Here is a 14,362-nt window from a genome sequence, read left to right on the forward strand (position 1 = left end):
GGACTCCATCACACCTCCCAGTCCTCCATAATCCCTCAAGCAAGGTGTCAAGGCCCTAATCCTGTCAAATCACTCTGCCAAGTCTTTCCTCCGGGCAATGCCAGTACATGGACCATTGTCTTCTCATCAGGATGTGCTTATATGCGCATATCTCCAGCTCTGCATATTCCCCCCTCCCTCCTCCATATGTTAATCCTGTGTAACCCAACCTCTTCTTAATGTATTCATGATGTAATCCTGTGTAACCCAACCTCTTCTTAATGTATTCATGATGTAACTGGGATGTGTTTTGCACTGTATTCTGGGGCATGGAGGGAAGTTTCAAAAGTTTATGTCACCCCTTTCTCGCTGTTCAATCTCGCCTTGAACCTGTTGCGCAATAAACTTGGATCTTCTGCAGCTTGCTCCTGTCTCCGGCTGAGCTCATTTTCCTCCGCAGGGACCCGCGGACTTAGTCTGACGAGCTGGGTGGCAGAGCAGCCTCGCACCCAGATTTTACCGTAACAATCACCATTTGTGGGAAGCTGTGGACACGGTACAGGAGCATCTCCACCCTCATCGTTCAGCCTGGACACTGAGGTCCAGCTCCGAGGGCCTTCTGGCGGTTCCCTCACTGCAAGAAGCAAAGCTACAGGCAGAGGGCCTTCTCGGTGGTGGCACCCGCCCTGTGGAACGCCCTCCCACCAGATGTCAAAGAGGTAAACAACTACCTGACATTTAGAACACATCTGAAGGCAGCCCTGTTCAGGGAAGTTTTTAATGACTGATGTTTCAGTGTATTTTAAATCTTTTGTTGGAAGCCGCCCAGATGAGTGGGGTAGAAATAATAAATTATTATTATTATTATAAACTTTTATTCTGCCTCCCACCTGTTAGTAAATTATAAGAAGAGGCCTGTGTTTGGATCAGCCCAATGACTCAACTGGTCCAGAAAACCTCTTCTCACTGTGTCCAACCCACAAGCTTTGGGGAGCAGAACCGAGCTATCTGTTCGGTCAGTTAGTAAAGTATTTTTATTTATTTACTTGAATTGAGGGGGGCAGCTGCCTCCTGACCCCCCCCCCACCTTGGCAACGCCTATGTGCCTTTCAGATTTAGGTATCCAAACACAATTAGATTGATGAAGTTAAGAGTTGGACGCTATACCATCATCTGCGGCTAGAGGGCGATAACTGGCTTTTATAGCCTGCCCGGAAGATACTGTAGCAGAGACGGCAGAAGACCATAGAGTTGCTTTCTACCCTTTCTCCATCTCTATGGAATCCCACGGGCGGGTTGGCACTGAGGGTCCTGAAGGCAGATGTGGCGTCTACCTAATCCGCCTGCTGCACTTGGATTTCTGAGGGCGGGGGGAAGCGAAGAGAGAAGAGAGAAGCGAAGTTCGCGCAACAACTCTAGGGAAAAGAAACGGATGTGGGGGCAGGGGGCAGCTGCCGCGTAGAGATTGGGAGACGGGGATTCATCAGGCAGGCAGCGCTGTGGACAGCCGCGCCGTTGCGTAAGTATGGAAGCGACCGGATGAGGAAGGCCCGCTTTGTGTGTTGGTTTGATTCCTTTCCCGGCGGCGCGATGCGCGCGCAGGAGGCGGGAAAGGCGCTCGGTCGCCTCGGCGGGTTTTTGGTGGCGCCTGAGGCGGCGGCGGCGTCGGGCGGGCGGAGATGCGTCTGCCGTGCGAGGTGTCGGTGGCGAGCCGCCTGCTCCCCTCGGCGGGGCTGCGAGGGCCGGGCCGCGCCGCCAGGGCTGTGGTGGCCCTCGGGAAGCCGCCCGGAGGAGGGGGAGTCTGGCTCCAGGTCAGCACCGCCCGGCACCGCCCGGGGGCCAAGTACCAGGTCAGGCCGCGCCCCGGCTCTGCTCTCTCTCTCGGGGCCTCCTCGGTGGTGGCTCCTCGCTCCTGGGAAGCCCCACGGGAGGCTCGCCTTACCCCGTTTGCTATAAAAGTATTTTAAATATTATTAGTACTACGTCGTAGCAATGGGGTGGGGGGACCCCATTGCACGTCCAGTGTCCCCCAGTATAAATGGCAGGAGGGGGAGAGGGCTCTTGTATTCAAATCCAGCATGTTGGTTGGGCACAGTGAGAAGAGGTTTTTGTGGGGGGGGGGACCCCATTGCACGTCCAGCGCCCTTTCTTCCCGTGCAAAGAAGGGAAAGCAAGTGAAAGAAGGAAATAAAAGAGAGCAAAGAATCGCCACTCTCCCCTCCCAGGGCAAGCTGCCTTTCTAATCAGGCCTTTGACTTTTCACTGTCTTATGGTCTAAGTCATTTAGAGGGGTTGGGGGGGCTTTTAATGTATTTTCCTCCCTCCCCCTCCCAGGTTTTAACATACGTATGGTTTGTCTTTTTCTGTTGGTGCCCCAGGGAAGAGACTAACGAATTTAATAGTGTCTATTTTTATTTTTATTCATTAAAATTCTATACTGCCCTTCATCGGAGGATCACATGTTAGCTTAAACTATAAAAACACACAAAAATACATAACATAGTAACAGACGAAAGCAGTAACACCCCCATACATGCATGTGCACGCACACACAGTTGAAAAGGCTTTAATTAGGTTAACTAGGTTTAATTATTTCCCTTTTCTTCCCTCCCTCTCCCCTTTTATGAAGATTACCCGCTCTGAGACCCCACAGCTAATTCTCCCCTGGCCTCCTCGCTGGCCCAAGTAGGACTAATTCCGCCAGCTAGCCCTGGTGACCATCTAATGCATATTAGATGGATTTCCCCCAAATTGATTCTTGAACTTTGAATTTCATTGTTATTCATATTTTTATACTGTATTTTATGCTGCTTCTACAATTAAGTGTTTTAAATTTGTTGTTAGCCTCCCTGAGCCTGGTTTTCTGAAACAGGAAGGGCAGGGTATAATATTATATATATATATATATATATAAAATTATTATGATGATGATAAAGGCCTGGGAGAAGAGGAACGTTTTTGCCTGGTGCCTAAAGATATGTAAAAAGGGGCCAGGTCAGCATCCCTGGGCAGAGCATTCCTCAAGCAAGGAGCCACCACAGAAAAATCTTGTTCTTGTGTTACCGCCCTCCAGATGTCTCATGAAGGAGGCCTTCAGATCATGATTGCAGGGTCTGGGTCCATTCCCATGGGGAGAGGCAGCCCTTGAGCTTTTGTGGTCCTAATAAAAGCTTGGATGCTTTCAAAGAGGATTGGGCAAAGGCATAGAGGAGAGGTTATTAATGCATACTAGCCACGATGGCTGTGCTCTGCCCTCCACAGATGGAGATGGCACGCTTCCGAATACCAGTTGCTGGAGACTGCAAAAGGGAAGACTGGTATTGTGCTTGGGTCTTAACTTCCTCTGGTGAGCATCTGATTGGCCACTGTGAGAGGAGGATTTTGGGCTAGATGGGCCACTGGACTGATGATCCAGCAAGCTCTTCTTAAGTTCTTATGAGCCTCTTGCCCAGAACTGCCAGCAGCCCCTCCTCTGCATCTAATGAGGACCAAGATGAGAGTGCCGTTCATTTATTTTGGCTGTCAACAAGCATCCTCAGCCTGGCTGCCTCACCATGGCCAAGCAGGTGCCTATGGGAAGCCTGCAAGCAGGACCTAGGGATTAATAGAGGCCAACTCCCATCATGCCCTGCCTGTAAGCTTCAATAATAATAATAATAATAATTCATTATTTATACCCCGCCCATCTGGCTGAGTTTCCCCAGCCACTCTGGGCGGCTCCCAATCAAATGTTAAAAACAGTACAGCATTAAATATTTAAAACTTCCCTAAACAGGGCTGTCTTCAGATGTCTTTTAAAGATAGGATAGACGCTTATTTCCTTCCCATCTGAAGGGAGGGTGTTCCACAAGGCAGGCGCCACCACCTCTGTCTGGTTCCCTGTAACCTCACTTCTCGCAGTGAGGGAACCACCAGAAGGCCCTCGGCGCTGGATCTCAGTGTCCGGGCTGAACGATGGGAGTGGAGATGCTCCTTCAGGTATACTGGTATTCTAAGGGCATGGCTGTCAACTTTTCCCTTTTCTTGCGAGGAATCCTATTCGGAATAAGGGAATTTCCCTTTAAAAAGGGGAAACGTTGACAGCTACTCTTTAGTAGTTACTTGGATTTATCTGTAGCTCTGATCAGAACACGCGGGTCCCTTAAGAGGCAGAGAACAGAAGCAAAGAGCGACATGGCAACAGCCACGTTAGCAAAGCTGGAGGACGTGCCCAAGAAAAGGGGCAGCAAAAAATTATCAGGCTTGAAGTCCCCAGATACTCAAGGTGAAGTACTTCCTGGAGCTGAAGAACTAGATTAGGACACCGAAATCGGACACTAATTCCACTAATGAATTGGCAATCACTTGTCCACTGTGTAAAATGCTTTAAAAATTACAGATAATATGCTGTATGGAAACCAGAAGCCTTTCCAAAGCTGCTTTTGTCAAATATTAGCTTTGTATATGATTTTTCGGCGGCCTCCGTCTTCCTGCCCTGAACTTGTTCTTTCAGTCCTTATCACCTTGGTCCTGGTTTAAAAAGCCATGGGGCAGATCTGGGATATTGCAGTGGTGAATTTGCTCTTGCTCCAGGGGAGTGGGAAGCTGTGGCACCAATATTTTAAGAAGAGCTTTGCTGAATCCGGCTCAGCTTTCGGGCACTGGCCAATCACAGGGGGCTTGTGTGGAGAGAGCCAGGGTGGTGTAGTGGTTCAGAGCGGTAGTCTCGTAATCTGGGGAACCGGGTTCGCTTCCCCGCTCCTCCACATGCAGCTGCTGGGTGGCCTTGGGCCAGTCACACTTCTCTGAAGTCTCTCAGCCTCACTCACCTCACAGAGTGTTTGTTGGGGGGAGGAAGGGAAAGGAGAAGCCTCTTTGAGACCCCTTAAAGGGAGTGAAAGGCGGGATACCAAGTCCAAACTCCTCTTCTTCTTCTTTATAAAATGAACAGATTGTGAATCCCTTCCCACATTTTTAAAGCCGGAATATCTGGTTGGCAATTTGAACATGAAGCTTGTTTTTGGGTTCTCAGCAGGGAATGTTTAGTTACAGGCTCATGGCTCTATTGTGCTCTTTTCCTTTTGAAAACAGCTGAGACAGAACATAGAACAGCTCTTTACTAAGTTCGTGGAGGAAGGAAAAGCCACCGTACGGCTGAAGGAGCCAGCGGTGGACATCCGTCTCAGCAAGGTATGGCGTCAGGTCAGGGGCAGCAGATGGTCTTCTAACTGCGTGTTCTCACTTGCCAAATTAGGATGGTATCTAGGTAGCCCTTCTTGGATGACAGGAAAAGACATGCACCCTCCCCAACCTCGAACCTGTCTCTGCTGAAATGATTAAATTTGGGGTTGATTCACAGGAGTTTGGATGCAGCAGGAAGCTCGTTAGCTTCTCCTTTGATCTTCCAAGGTTAAGAAATAGCGGTTGGGAGCTTTGCGACGTCTTGGCCATCTCACAGTGAAGAAATAAAAATGCATCGTAATGTATGTGCTTCATTGATTTTTAAGCAGAGGTTGCATGGCCATCTGTCAGGTATGATCTAGCTGAGATTCTGGCATCGCAGGGGCTTGGATTAGAGGACCCTTGAGTTCCCTTCCAACTCTACAATTCTATTATTCCACTTGTTTATGTTATGTAGATATCATATTATATATTTTTTTATTAAATAAATACCAGTTGCTGGGGACCAGGAGTGGGGAGAGTGCTGTTCCTCTCGGGTCCTGCTTGCGGGTTTCCCACAGGCATCTAGTTAGCCACTGTGAGAACATGATGCTGGACTAGATGGGCCATTGGGCTTATTATGGTCCCCATATACCGTATATTTCATTTCTTAAGCTAGTGAACAGATTGGGAGCGATATCTTGCAACTTAAAAAATACCTTTCATCAATGTTGATGCTGGCTGGCAAGTTTTACATTTGCATCATTTTAGAAATGAGGTAAATAAGAGATTTTCTCGTTGTTTTGAGAATGATTTTTTATTTTAAGCTTTGTGCTTCAGAGCAATGCAGGGTTTGGTTTCTAGGATCAGATTATTCAGGAAAGTTGTACAGTGTGACAAATGCTGAAGCTTTCTTCTGCTGTCTCAATAATTATTCCTGTTCGCTTAATATTAGAGCAGTATTTGCCCAGCCTCCCTCAATGCCCCTGTCTACAGTGTGGTTTGTTAATTGTGGCAGAGACAATGCTAGACAAAAATGCATTGTGCTTTCTTCCCCATTCGCTTTCCAAAGGCTGCCACCTGATCCTTTCCCACGTGTTGATGTCATGGTTCAGAAAGTGCCAGCACATTGACAAAAGCGTTGAATCTGCAAATGCTTATTATCTTGGTGTCCTATTTGGCTACAGGCAAATGTCGGCCATCTGAAGACTTTCCTCTCTGCAATGAAGCTGGCTGACCGAGGCACCAGCGAGGAAAGCTTACCGCTGTCCACCTTGGCCCCTCCGAAAGCTTCTGAAGTTGAGAAGCCAAAGACAAAGATGACCATAACATCCAGGAAGGATTACCCTTTCACCCAGAGCTTCCCGTACACTCTGGAGCAACTCCAGGCCTCTTACTGCAAATTACCCCGCATTGATATGCGCATACTTTGCCTCAAGAGCCTCCGGAAACTGGATTTGAGCCACAACCTCATTAAGAAGCTGCCAGTCACAATTGGGGATCTCGTGTCCCTCCAGGAGCTCAGTCTACAGGGCAACCTCCTGGAGTCCTTTGGCGCGGCCCTCTGCAATTCCACCCTCCGGAAGTCGCTCCAGTCTCTGGATCTCAGCCAGAACAAAATCAAAGCGCTTCCAGCCCAGTTCTGCCAGTTGCGGGAGCTCATTCACTTGAAGTTAGATGACAACGATCTGATCAGGCTGCCGTTCAAGATTGGTCAACTGAGCCAGCTCCGCTTCTTGTCCGTGGCTCGGAACAAGCTCCCCTTTTTACCCAACAGCTTTGGAAAACTCTCCCTCGAGAGCCTGGATTTATTTGGCAATCCTTTTGAGCAGCCCAATCCCCTTGCTCCTGACATACAGCTAAAAATACCACTGACTTTGTGGGAACATTCAGCTAGAGCAACGATCAATTACAGGTAAAGGGGTTGGGGGGGGGCCCTCTGAATGCCAGAAGTGGTGCATCCCTTTCCTTCCTATTGTTTCTTATAGTCAATAATCATATCAATGCTTTAGGACTTTTCCTAAAGTGTTAAGATTATTGCTGAGTGTAAGAAACAATTGTAACGTGAAGGAAAAGTAGGTGAAGCTCATGGAAGAATTTCAGAAAGGCCTTAGGATGATGAGCATTTGTGGGGCTTCCTATACAAATACAGTATTTAGTGACTTGCCGAAGATCCCAGAGTCAATCCCTGACGGTTCCAGGTAGGGTTGGGAAAGAGGCCTGGCTGGCATGGAAGCCTTGGAAGTCTCTGCAAGTCAGGGTAGACCTGAGCAGTTACGTTCTCAAACTGTGGACTGTGGGCCACAGGTCCCCTCCACTACTCCACCCTCGTGGCCCATAGAAAGCTTTGGGATCTCTGTTCCGCAGCCCAGGACTTTCATAATACAGTGTTTGTTTTGGCAAGGATGCTGATGCTGAAGAGGAACCAAGTACATTAAGTGATCCTCTGAGACCTCCAGCAATCTTCCAGAGGTTTTCCAAAAGGGGAAAAAAGGGACAATGTATTGTGTTCACAGTATTGAGCTAGAGACACCAGACATCTGACTCACCGGGGCCCTGTATTTACACATAAATCAGAATGAATCTGTTACGGGTTTTCAGTAAGTTGTTGAGTTGGGCGTTTGGTAATTTCACTAATGTAATTGGAATTGCCAAGCTCATTAGGCACTTGTAGCTATTGGGAGAAATTTCTCTTCAATCCCAAAATCAGTTTAGGTCTTAGCCCTCTTGGCAGTGGCTGGAGGAACATTGCCGTAGATCCAGATCTTGTTTTTGTTTCTGCGCGAGAGGTTAAGCCACTATCAGTGTAGTGGGATTGTGCAAGTTCACTGATGCTTGTTTGTGCAACAAGAACTTCCGGTATCTCACACCCTCAGTCACTGTCATCTAAGGCAGATGTTTACAGTTCTGTTGCATAATAGCAACAGAATTGACTTTGTGGCATGAGTAAGGCTATTGGTGTTTGGAAGGGAATTTGGCTTCCCAAGGTGTCAAGGCCAGAATCCAAGCAATGACACCATTGGATATGCATGCTTGAGGTCATGGCAGCTTGCAAAAGGCCGGTTCTGAGTTCACGAGGACTTTGTGGCTCTCAGCACTCGTTGCATCTCTTGGGGACATTTAAGTTAACTGTGCCATGGGAATTCACTAAGCATTCTCTGGTGCCCACATAACGCGTGGTACCAAGGCTGTGTTGCATAGACTTACAGTTTCCCCAGTTCACAGATTATTATTACTGTTTTTTTAAAAAAGAATATTTATTAAAGTTTTCAATAGTAATACAGTGGTGCCCCGCAAGACGAATGCCTCGCAAGACGAAAAACCCGCAAGACAAAAGGGTTTTTCGGTTTTTGCGTCGCTTCGCTAGACGATTTCCCCTATGGGCTTGCTTCGCAAGAAGAAAGCCCATAGGGAAATCTCCGGGGACCTCTTTTAAATGCTGGCGGTGGGGAGCAAAGCCTTTCCCCCCCCTCCGGCCTTCAGAAGAGGTCCAGGAAGGCCGGCGGGGGCCGAAAGGCTTTGCTCCCCACTGCCAGCATTTTAAAAGCGGTCCGGGATAGCAGGGAAGCGCTTCCCGCTATCCCGGACGGCTTTTGAAGGCAGACGGGGGGGAGCAAAAACATTTGCCCCCCGCCGGCCTTCAGAAGAGGTCCTGGACCTCTTCTGAAGGCCAGCGGGGGGGCGAAAGTCTTTGCTCCCCCCTGCCTGCCTTCCCGGGAGAGCGGAGAAACGCGCTGCGATTCTCCGCTCTCCCGGACGGCTTTTGAAGGCAGGCGGGGGGGGGAGCAAAGACTTTCGCCCCCCGCCGGCCTTCAGAAGAGGTCCTGGACCTCTTCTGAAGGCCGGCGGGGGGCAAAGGTCTTTGCTCCCCCCTGCCTGCCTTCCCGGGAGAGCGGAGAAACGCAGCGCGATTCTCCGCTCTCCCGGACGGCTTTTCAAGACAGGCGGGGGGGAGCAAAGACTTTCGCCCCCCGCCGGCCTTCAGAAGAGGTCCAGGACCTCTTCTGAAGGCCGGCGGGGGGCGAAAGTCTTTGCTCCCCCCCCCCCGCCTGCCTTCCCGGGGGCTTTAAAATCGCCCCGGGACAGCGGAGAAGTCCTCCGCTGTCCCGGGGCGATTTTAAAATGCTGGCGGGCAGGAGAAGTCTCCGCTGTCCCGGGAAGGCAGGCGGGGTGGAAGCAAAGACTTTCGCCCCCTGCCAGCCTTCAGAAGAGGTCGGGGGACAGACTGTCCCCGGACCTGGTCTGAAGGCGGTTTCCATAGGAACGCATTGATTGATTTTCAATGCATTCCTATGGGAAACCGTGCTTCGCAAGACGAAAAGACTTGCGGAACGAATTAATTTCGTCTTGCGAGGCACCACTGTACAATAAAAAGAAAAAAGAGGGGAAAAATAACAAAAATACAAAAAATAAAAATATTTAAAAACACATAAAGTTTCCATTACTTACTTTTCATTAACCTATTTCCCAGACCTCCTCATACCTCCCTTTTTTGTATTCCAATTCAAATTGTTAGTTCAGCATATCCTTATCAATAAATTTTAACCTATTTCTAAACCTTTTTTTCCATATTCTCTTAAAGCATTACAGCTGGAAACCACTTAATTTCTATCCGACATCATTCTAACATCCATTAATATTGCAATATTTCTGTAAATAGTCTTTAAATTTCTTCCAATCTTCTTCTTATTGTTGTTATTATTATTATTACTAAATGTCAAGTCAACATGCTTGCTTTGGGCCTCTTTTTCAGCACAGAAGTGTCAGTCCATCTTCCCAAAGCCAGTGCCCTCCAGTTGATCTCCCATCAGCTCCAGTGAGCATGGTTGTGCTAACTGGGGCTGAAGGACGTATTACTCCAGGCAGCTGGAGGCCACCAGGACAGGGGAAGGAAGGTGAAATGGATTTTACATCTTTAATAAAGCTACATTATTATTTTTACCAGCTAAGGAGATTCCAGGTTCAGCAGTACGAAGGTCTTGGATGGTCACTTTGGCTCAGAAGTGTGTTTGGGGTGCATGCGTTCAAATATGTTCATTTAAAATGCTTGCAGGCTTCTTTCCAAGACAGGCTTCCAGGCTCTATGAAACTGCTCAGCACGAACTGAGGCCTTGTTCTCTTTTTACAGGCTCCCGTACAGCTGCCACGTCCTTCCTTCTCACCTCTGTCACGACCTGGACATGTCAAAGAGCTGTCACTGTGGGCGGGCCTGCCTAAGCAGCTTCATTCAGACGACCGTGACCATGAATCTCCACAGTGTGGCGCACACGGTTGTCCTTGTGGACAACATGGGGAGCACAGAGGCCCCCCTCCTCCGCTACTTCTGCTCTCTGACTTGCTACTCTCAGTTCCTGGACAGACATCTGCAAAGCATCCGATGACCTGAAACCGAAAACCATATGTGGTCTGAGAAACCTCACTCAGCAGCAGACGCTGTTTGATATCGAAAGCAATGCTGGGACACTAGGAAGCAGAGCCAAGAGATCAGTTGTCTCCCAGGCCTTTCCTTTTTTCATCACCCAGAAGGAGCAAGGGAAGCAGGCTTGCATTCTACATAGAATGCAGTTTAGCAGAGGCTGCAGGTTCTTTATGGAACTCTCTTGCCTCCATAGATCAGGGAAGCTCCTTGCCTGAGAGTGGCAGGTTATGTTCAAGATGTGAATATCATATTCCTTCACCTTCCTGTTCATCGCTATGATTGAGCTGGAGGACTCTTCTTGTTGTGCCCCCAAGCAAAAACCTGATTTCCTTCTCCTGTGCATTATAAGGACACTGTTCTACCTACAAAAATCGTTAGCTGTTTGTTATTTAAAGCAGCTCGTGTTCAAAGTGTGTCTAGACGTTTGGCTCCAGTGGAGCTTCTCTGGATGGTATGCGACTTGTTCAGACAAGCGCCAGGTTAGTTCATCAGTCTCCCAAAATCTGTTCCCTGAAATGGTGTTCGCTCTGAACAGGACAGTATTATAGTTAACACAGAGTTTATGCTGATTTTTTAACGTTCATGCCATTGTTAAAAGGAAGTTTGTCACAATCACACAACCTGTTGTGTTGCTATTGAAGAACCGATGCAAAACTAACGTGCTTCAAAAGAAAATATTGTGGTGGCCAGTTCATCATATATTAAAATTTGTATGCAGGAACTGGTTTTTCCGAGTACCATATGCAGGCACAGAGTGTTTTGGGAATGGTGCCCACATGCAGAAATTGTAGTTTGAAAGGACAGGGGTATGTGATGCAAGAATGGGAAAGGATTGGGCCCCTGCTAGTCTGGATTTTGCCTGTAAAATGTGTTCTCTGTATGCAAGAATTATTATGGAGTACATCAAATGAAGCAGTTTTGCATTAGTTAACTTCTGAAAGCCTCTTTTATTTCTTAAAAAGAATAAATAAATGCTTTAGAGTCTGAAATGGTGTGAAATGAGTCTTGCATTCCTCTTAAATGGAGCTGGGCTTTAGAAACAACATAGGTCACACCAGCATATTTCTGTTCCCTGGTCTCTGCTCTTTAGGATTGTGAAGGATTCCAAATTTACAAAATACAGTGACAGCACAGATAGAAACCTTTGGCCCGTTAGAACTGAATGGCCTCTTTAACTCAGGGGCTGCTGTACTGCTTTCCAGCCCCACAGAGATGATGATGATGATTTTATTTATACCCTGCCCATCTGGCTGGGTTTCCCCAGCCACCCTGTGTGGCTTACAGAATATATAAAACATAATAAAGTATGAAACATTAAAAACTTCTCGGTACAGGGCTGCCTTCAGATGTCTTCTAAAAGTTGAGTACCGGTAGTTCTTCATCTTCTCAACATCTGCTGGGAGGGCGTTCCACAGGGCGGGCGCCAGTGAGGGAACTCCCAGAAGGCCCTTGGAGCTGGACCTCAGTGTCCAAACTGGCCGATGGGGGTGGAGACACTCCTTCAGGTATACAGGGCCGAGGCCGTTTAGCACCAACACTTTGAATTGTGCTCCATAACGTACTGGGACCCAGTGTAAAAGGGTCATTCCATATAAAGTGACCCAGCTTTTTTACCTCATGTCCTCCAATTTTCTTAATATTTTGTACACTTGTTGAATAATCAAAACTAAGTTCAAATCTAAAATAAACAAGACTTCGGCCAATAGGATTAACGCCTTGAAATAATTATCGTTAAGTACTAAATAATTATTTCACAGTGTTTATTGTATCATGCAACAGCAAGCTATCAGTCTGCTATGGAACACATTTTTTTAAAAAGCCTGACTAGCTTTTCAGATACCTTTTAATTGAATAACTTTCTAAAATGCCTGAGGTAACTGATATTATAGGTTGAAGTCTTGTTTATTCTGTTTTATTTTACTCGAAAGAGACCCATTTATCCTAAATGGAACCCAGTAAGGCAGACATTTATGTACAAAAAATAAAAATGTGCTCCCAGTGTGATCCCAAGATGAAATTTTGCAGGCAGCTCTTAGAAATAGTAAATAACACAATTTCTTGGGAAAATTTTAATCGTATTAGCTTTTGTAACAAATTTAAAGTACACCCATCATGTGACATATATTAAAGCCCATGAAGTTCTTTTTTTTTATAATATTTTTTATTGAGTTTAAGAAATACAGAAAAAAGAATAAAGGATAGATATAAGAAAATAGAATAGAAGAATAACAAATTTCCATGTTCTTTTTTCATCAAATCTAAAGGACTTCCCCGCATCCTCCAAACCCTGCATTCTCTGTCATATAAAACATCAGCAATTTGTTAACTTATTTCAAAGCTTATTGTATCTCCCATTTTATCATGTTCCCTGATTTCAAATATACTGTAACCCAATTCTTGTACGTTTTGTATTAAACACAATAAAGTTGTTTCATTATTTTACCTCTAGATTCTTGTGTCTTAATTTTCATTTCATTAACTTACATTTGCTGAAGCTAGAGTTTCCTAAAAGGTGCATTTTTTTTTTAACATTCATACAGCTTATAGTGTTTTTTCAAATAGTCCTTAAACTTTTTCCAGTCCTCCTCGATTGTTTCTTCTCCCAAGTCTCGGATTCTGCCAGTCATTTCAGCCAATTCCATATAGTCCATCAACTGCGATTGCCATTCCTCCAGCGTGGGTAAATCTTGTGTCTTCCAATATTTTGCAATCAGGATCCTTGCTGCTGTGGTAGCATACATAAAAAAGGTTCTGTCCTTCTTAAGCACTCTCTGGTCCACCATGCCCAGCAGGAAGGCCTCTGGTTTCTTAGGTAAGGTAAATCTAAGTACCTTTTTTAGTTCATTATGAATCATCTCCCAAAAGGCCTTCACTTTCGGGCAAGTCCACCAGAGATGAAAGAATGTCCCTTCCGCCTCTCTGCATTTCCAACATTTATTGTCGGACAGATGGTATATCTTAGCTAGCTTGACTGGGGTCATGTACCACCGGTATACCATTTTCATAATATTTTCCTTCAAGGCAGTGCATGCCGTAAATTTCAAACCGGTGTTCCATAACCTTTCCCAGTCTACAAACATAATGTTGTGCCCCACATCCTGCGCCCATTTTATCATGGCGGATTTGACTGTCTCATCCTGTGTATTCCACTTAAGCAGCAAGTTATACATTCTCAAAAGTAGTTTATTTTTTGGCTCTAACAATTCAGTCTCTAGTTTCGATTTTTCCACCTGGAATCCAACCTTTTTATCTATTTTAAAGACCTCCTGAATTTGCGCATAGTGCAACCAATCTCGCACCTTGGTTTTCAGTTTTTCCAAGCTCAGCAACCTCCAATTGTCTCCAATTTTTTCGATTATTTCCCAATATTTAGGCCAATGGGCCTCCATGTTAAGTCTCTTACGTGCCTTGGCCTCCACCGGTGAGAGCCACCTCGGAGTCTTACTCTCCAATAAGTCTTTATATTTTGTCCAGACCATCAAAATTGCTCTTCTGACAATATGGTTACCCCCTTTTAATTCCGTTTAGCTCAAAAATAGGGGGACAGTTCCAGAAGGCAAAAGTCCATAAATTTCACAATTCTTTCCCTTTTCTCCTCAAAGATACACAGTCTATCAATGCACTCTTTCTTCCACTTTTACAGTCCCTTTTAAACACTTCAGCTCGCTTCAGAGCCCTTGCTTTGGTCTAATTAGCAGAGTCGGGAGGCGGACTTCCTGTTACTCGCCTCCCGTTTTCAGCCGAATTTCTCCAATTTGGTTAAAAATTTAAACCCCTTACTCACGGGTATGTTGCTCCAATTTCGATGTTTTCAAGAAGAAAGGT

The 14,362-nt window shown here is 46.3% G+C and overlaps 1 protein-coding gene and 1 long non-coding RNA gene across 5 annotated transcripts; one reads left to right on the top strand and one right to left on the bottom strand.

Annotated features, from left to right (window-relative positions):
* The first annotated feature begins 1,536 nt into the window (after positions 1-1,536).
* Positions 1,537-11,526, top strand: LRR1 (leucine rich repeat protein 1). Of its 4 annotated transcripts, none has more exons than XM_083736908.1 (4): positions 1,537-1,829; positions 5,050-5,148; positions 6,306-7,033; positions 10,247-11,526. In XM_083736908.1, exons 1-4 carry the CDS (start codon positions 1,659-1,661, stop codon positions 10,497-10,499), a joined length of 1,251 nt encoding a protein of 416 aa, XP_083593034.1. In that variant the 5' UTR covers positions 1,537-1,658; the 3' UTR covers positions 10,500-11,526. The 4 variants fall into 4 exon arrangements, 3 of the variants coding, with proteins under 3 accessions (XP_083593034.1, XP_083593035.1, XP_083593036.1); XM_083736909.1 differs by having other exon boundaries at positions 1,537-1,790; XR_014563612.1 differs by having other exon boundaries at positions 1,541-1,829; positions 6,306-8,162; positions 9,966-11,526.
* LOC310844738 lies at positions 10,681-12,665 on the bottom strand. Its single transcript, XR_014564283.1, has 2 exons — positions 11,008-12,665; positions 10,681-10,965 (listed from the first exon to the last, which is right to left on the bottom strand). It is a non-coding gene; the product is annotated as an uncharacterized lncRNA (long non-coding RNA).
* Positions 12,666-14,362: the final 1,697 nt, after the last annotated feature.

The sequence above is a fragment of the Podarcis gaigeae genome (assembly GCF_964106915.1).
Source record: "Podarcis gaigeae genome assembly, chromosome: 1".
Classification (NCBI taxonomy): Eukaryota; Metazoa; Chordata; class Lepidosauria; order Squamata; family Lacertidae; genus Podarcis; species Podarcis gaigeae.

Excerpts from the sequence above, each read along its gene's own strand:
- LRR1 (XM_083736908.1), top strand. The coding sequence starts at position 1,659 with ATGCGTCTGCCGTGCGAGGTGTCGGTGGCGAGCCGCCTGCTCCCCTCG. Across the intron at positions 5,149-6,305 it reads TGGACATCCGTCTCAGCAAG|GCAAATGTCGGCCATCTGAA; the intron begins GTATGGCGTCAG and ends ATTTGGCTACAG. Across the intron at positions 7,034-10,246 it reads AGAGCAACGATCAATTACAG|GCTCCCGTACAGCTGCCACG; the intron begins GTAAAGGGGTTG and ends CTCTTTTTACAG.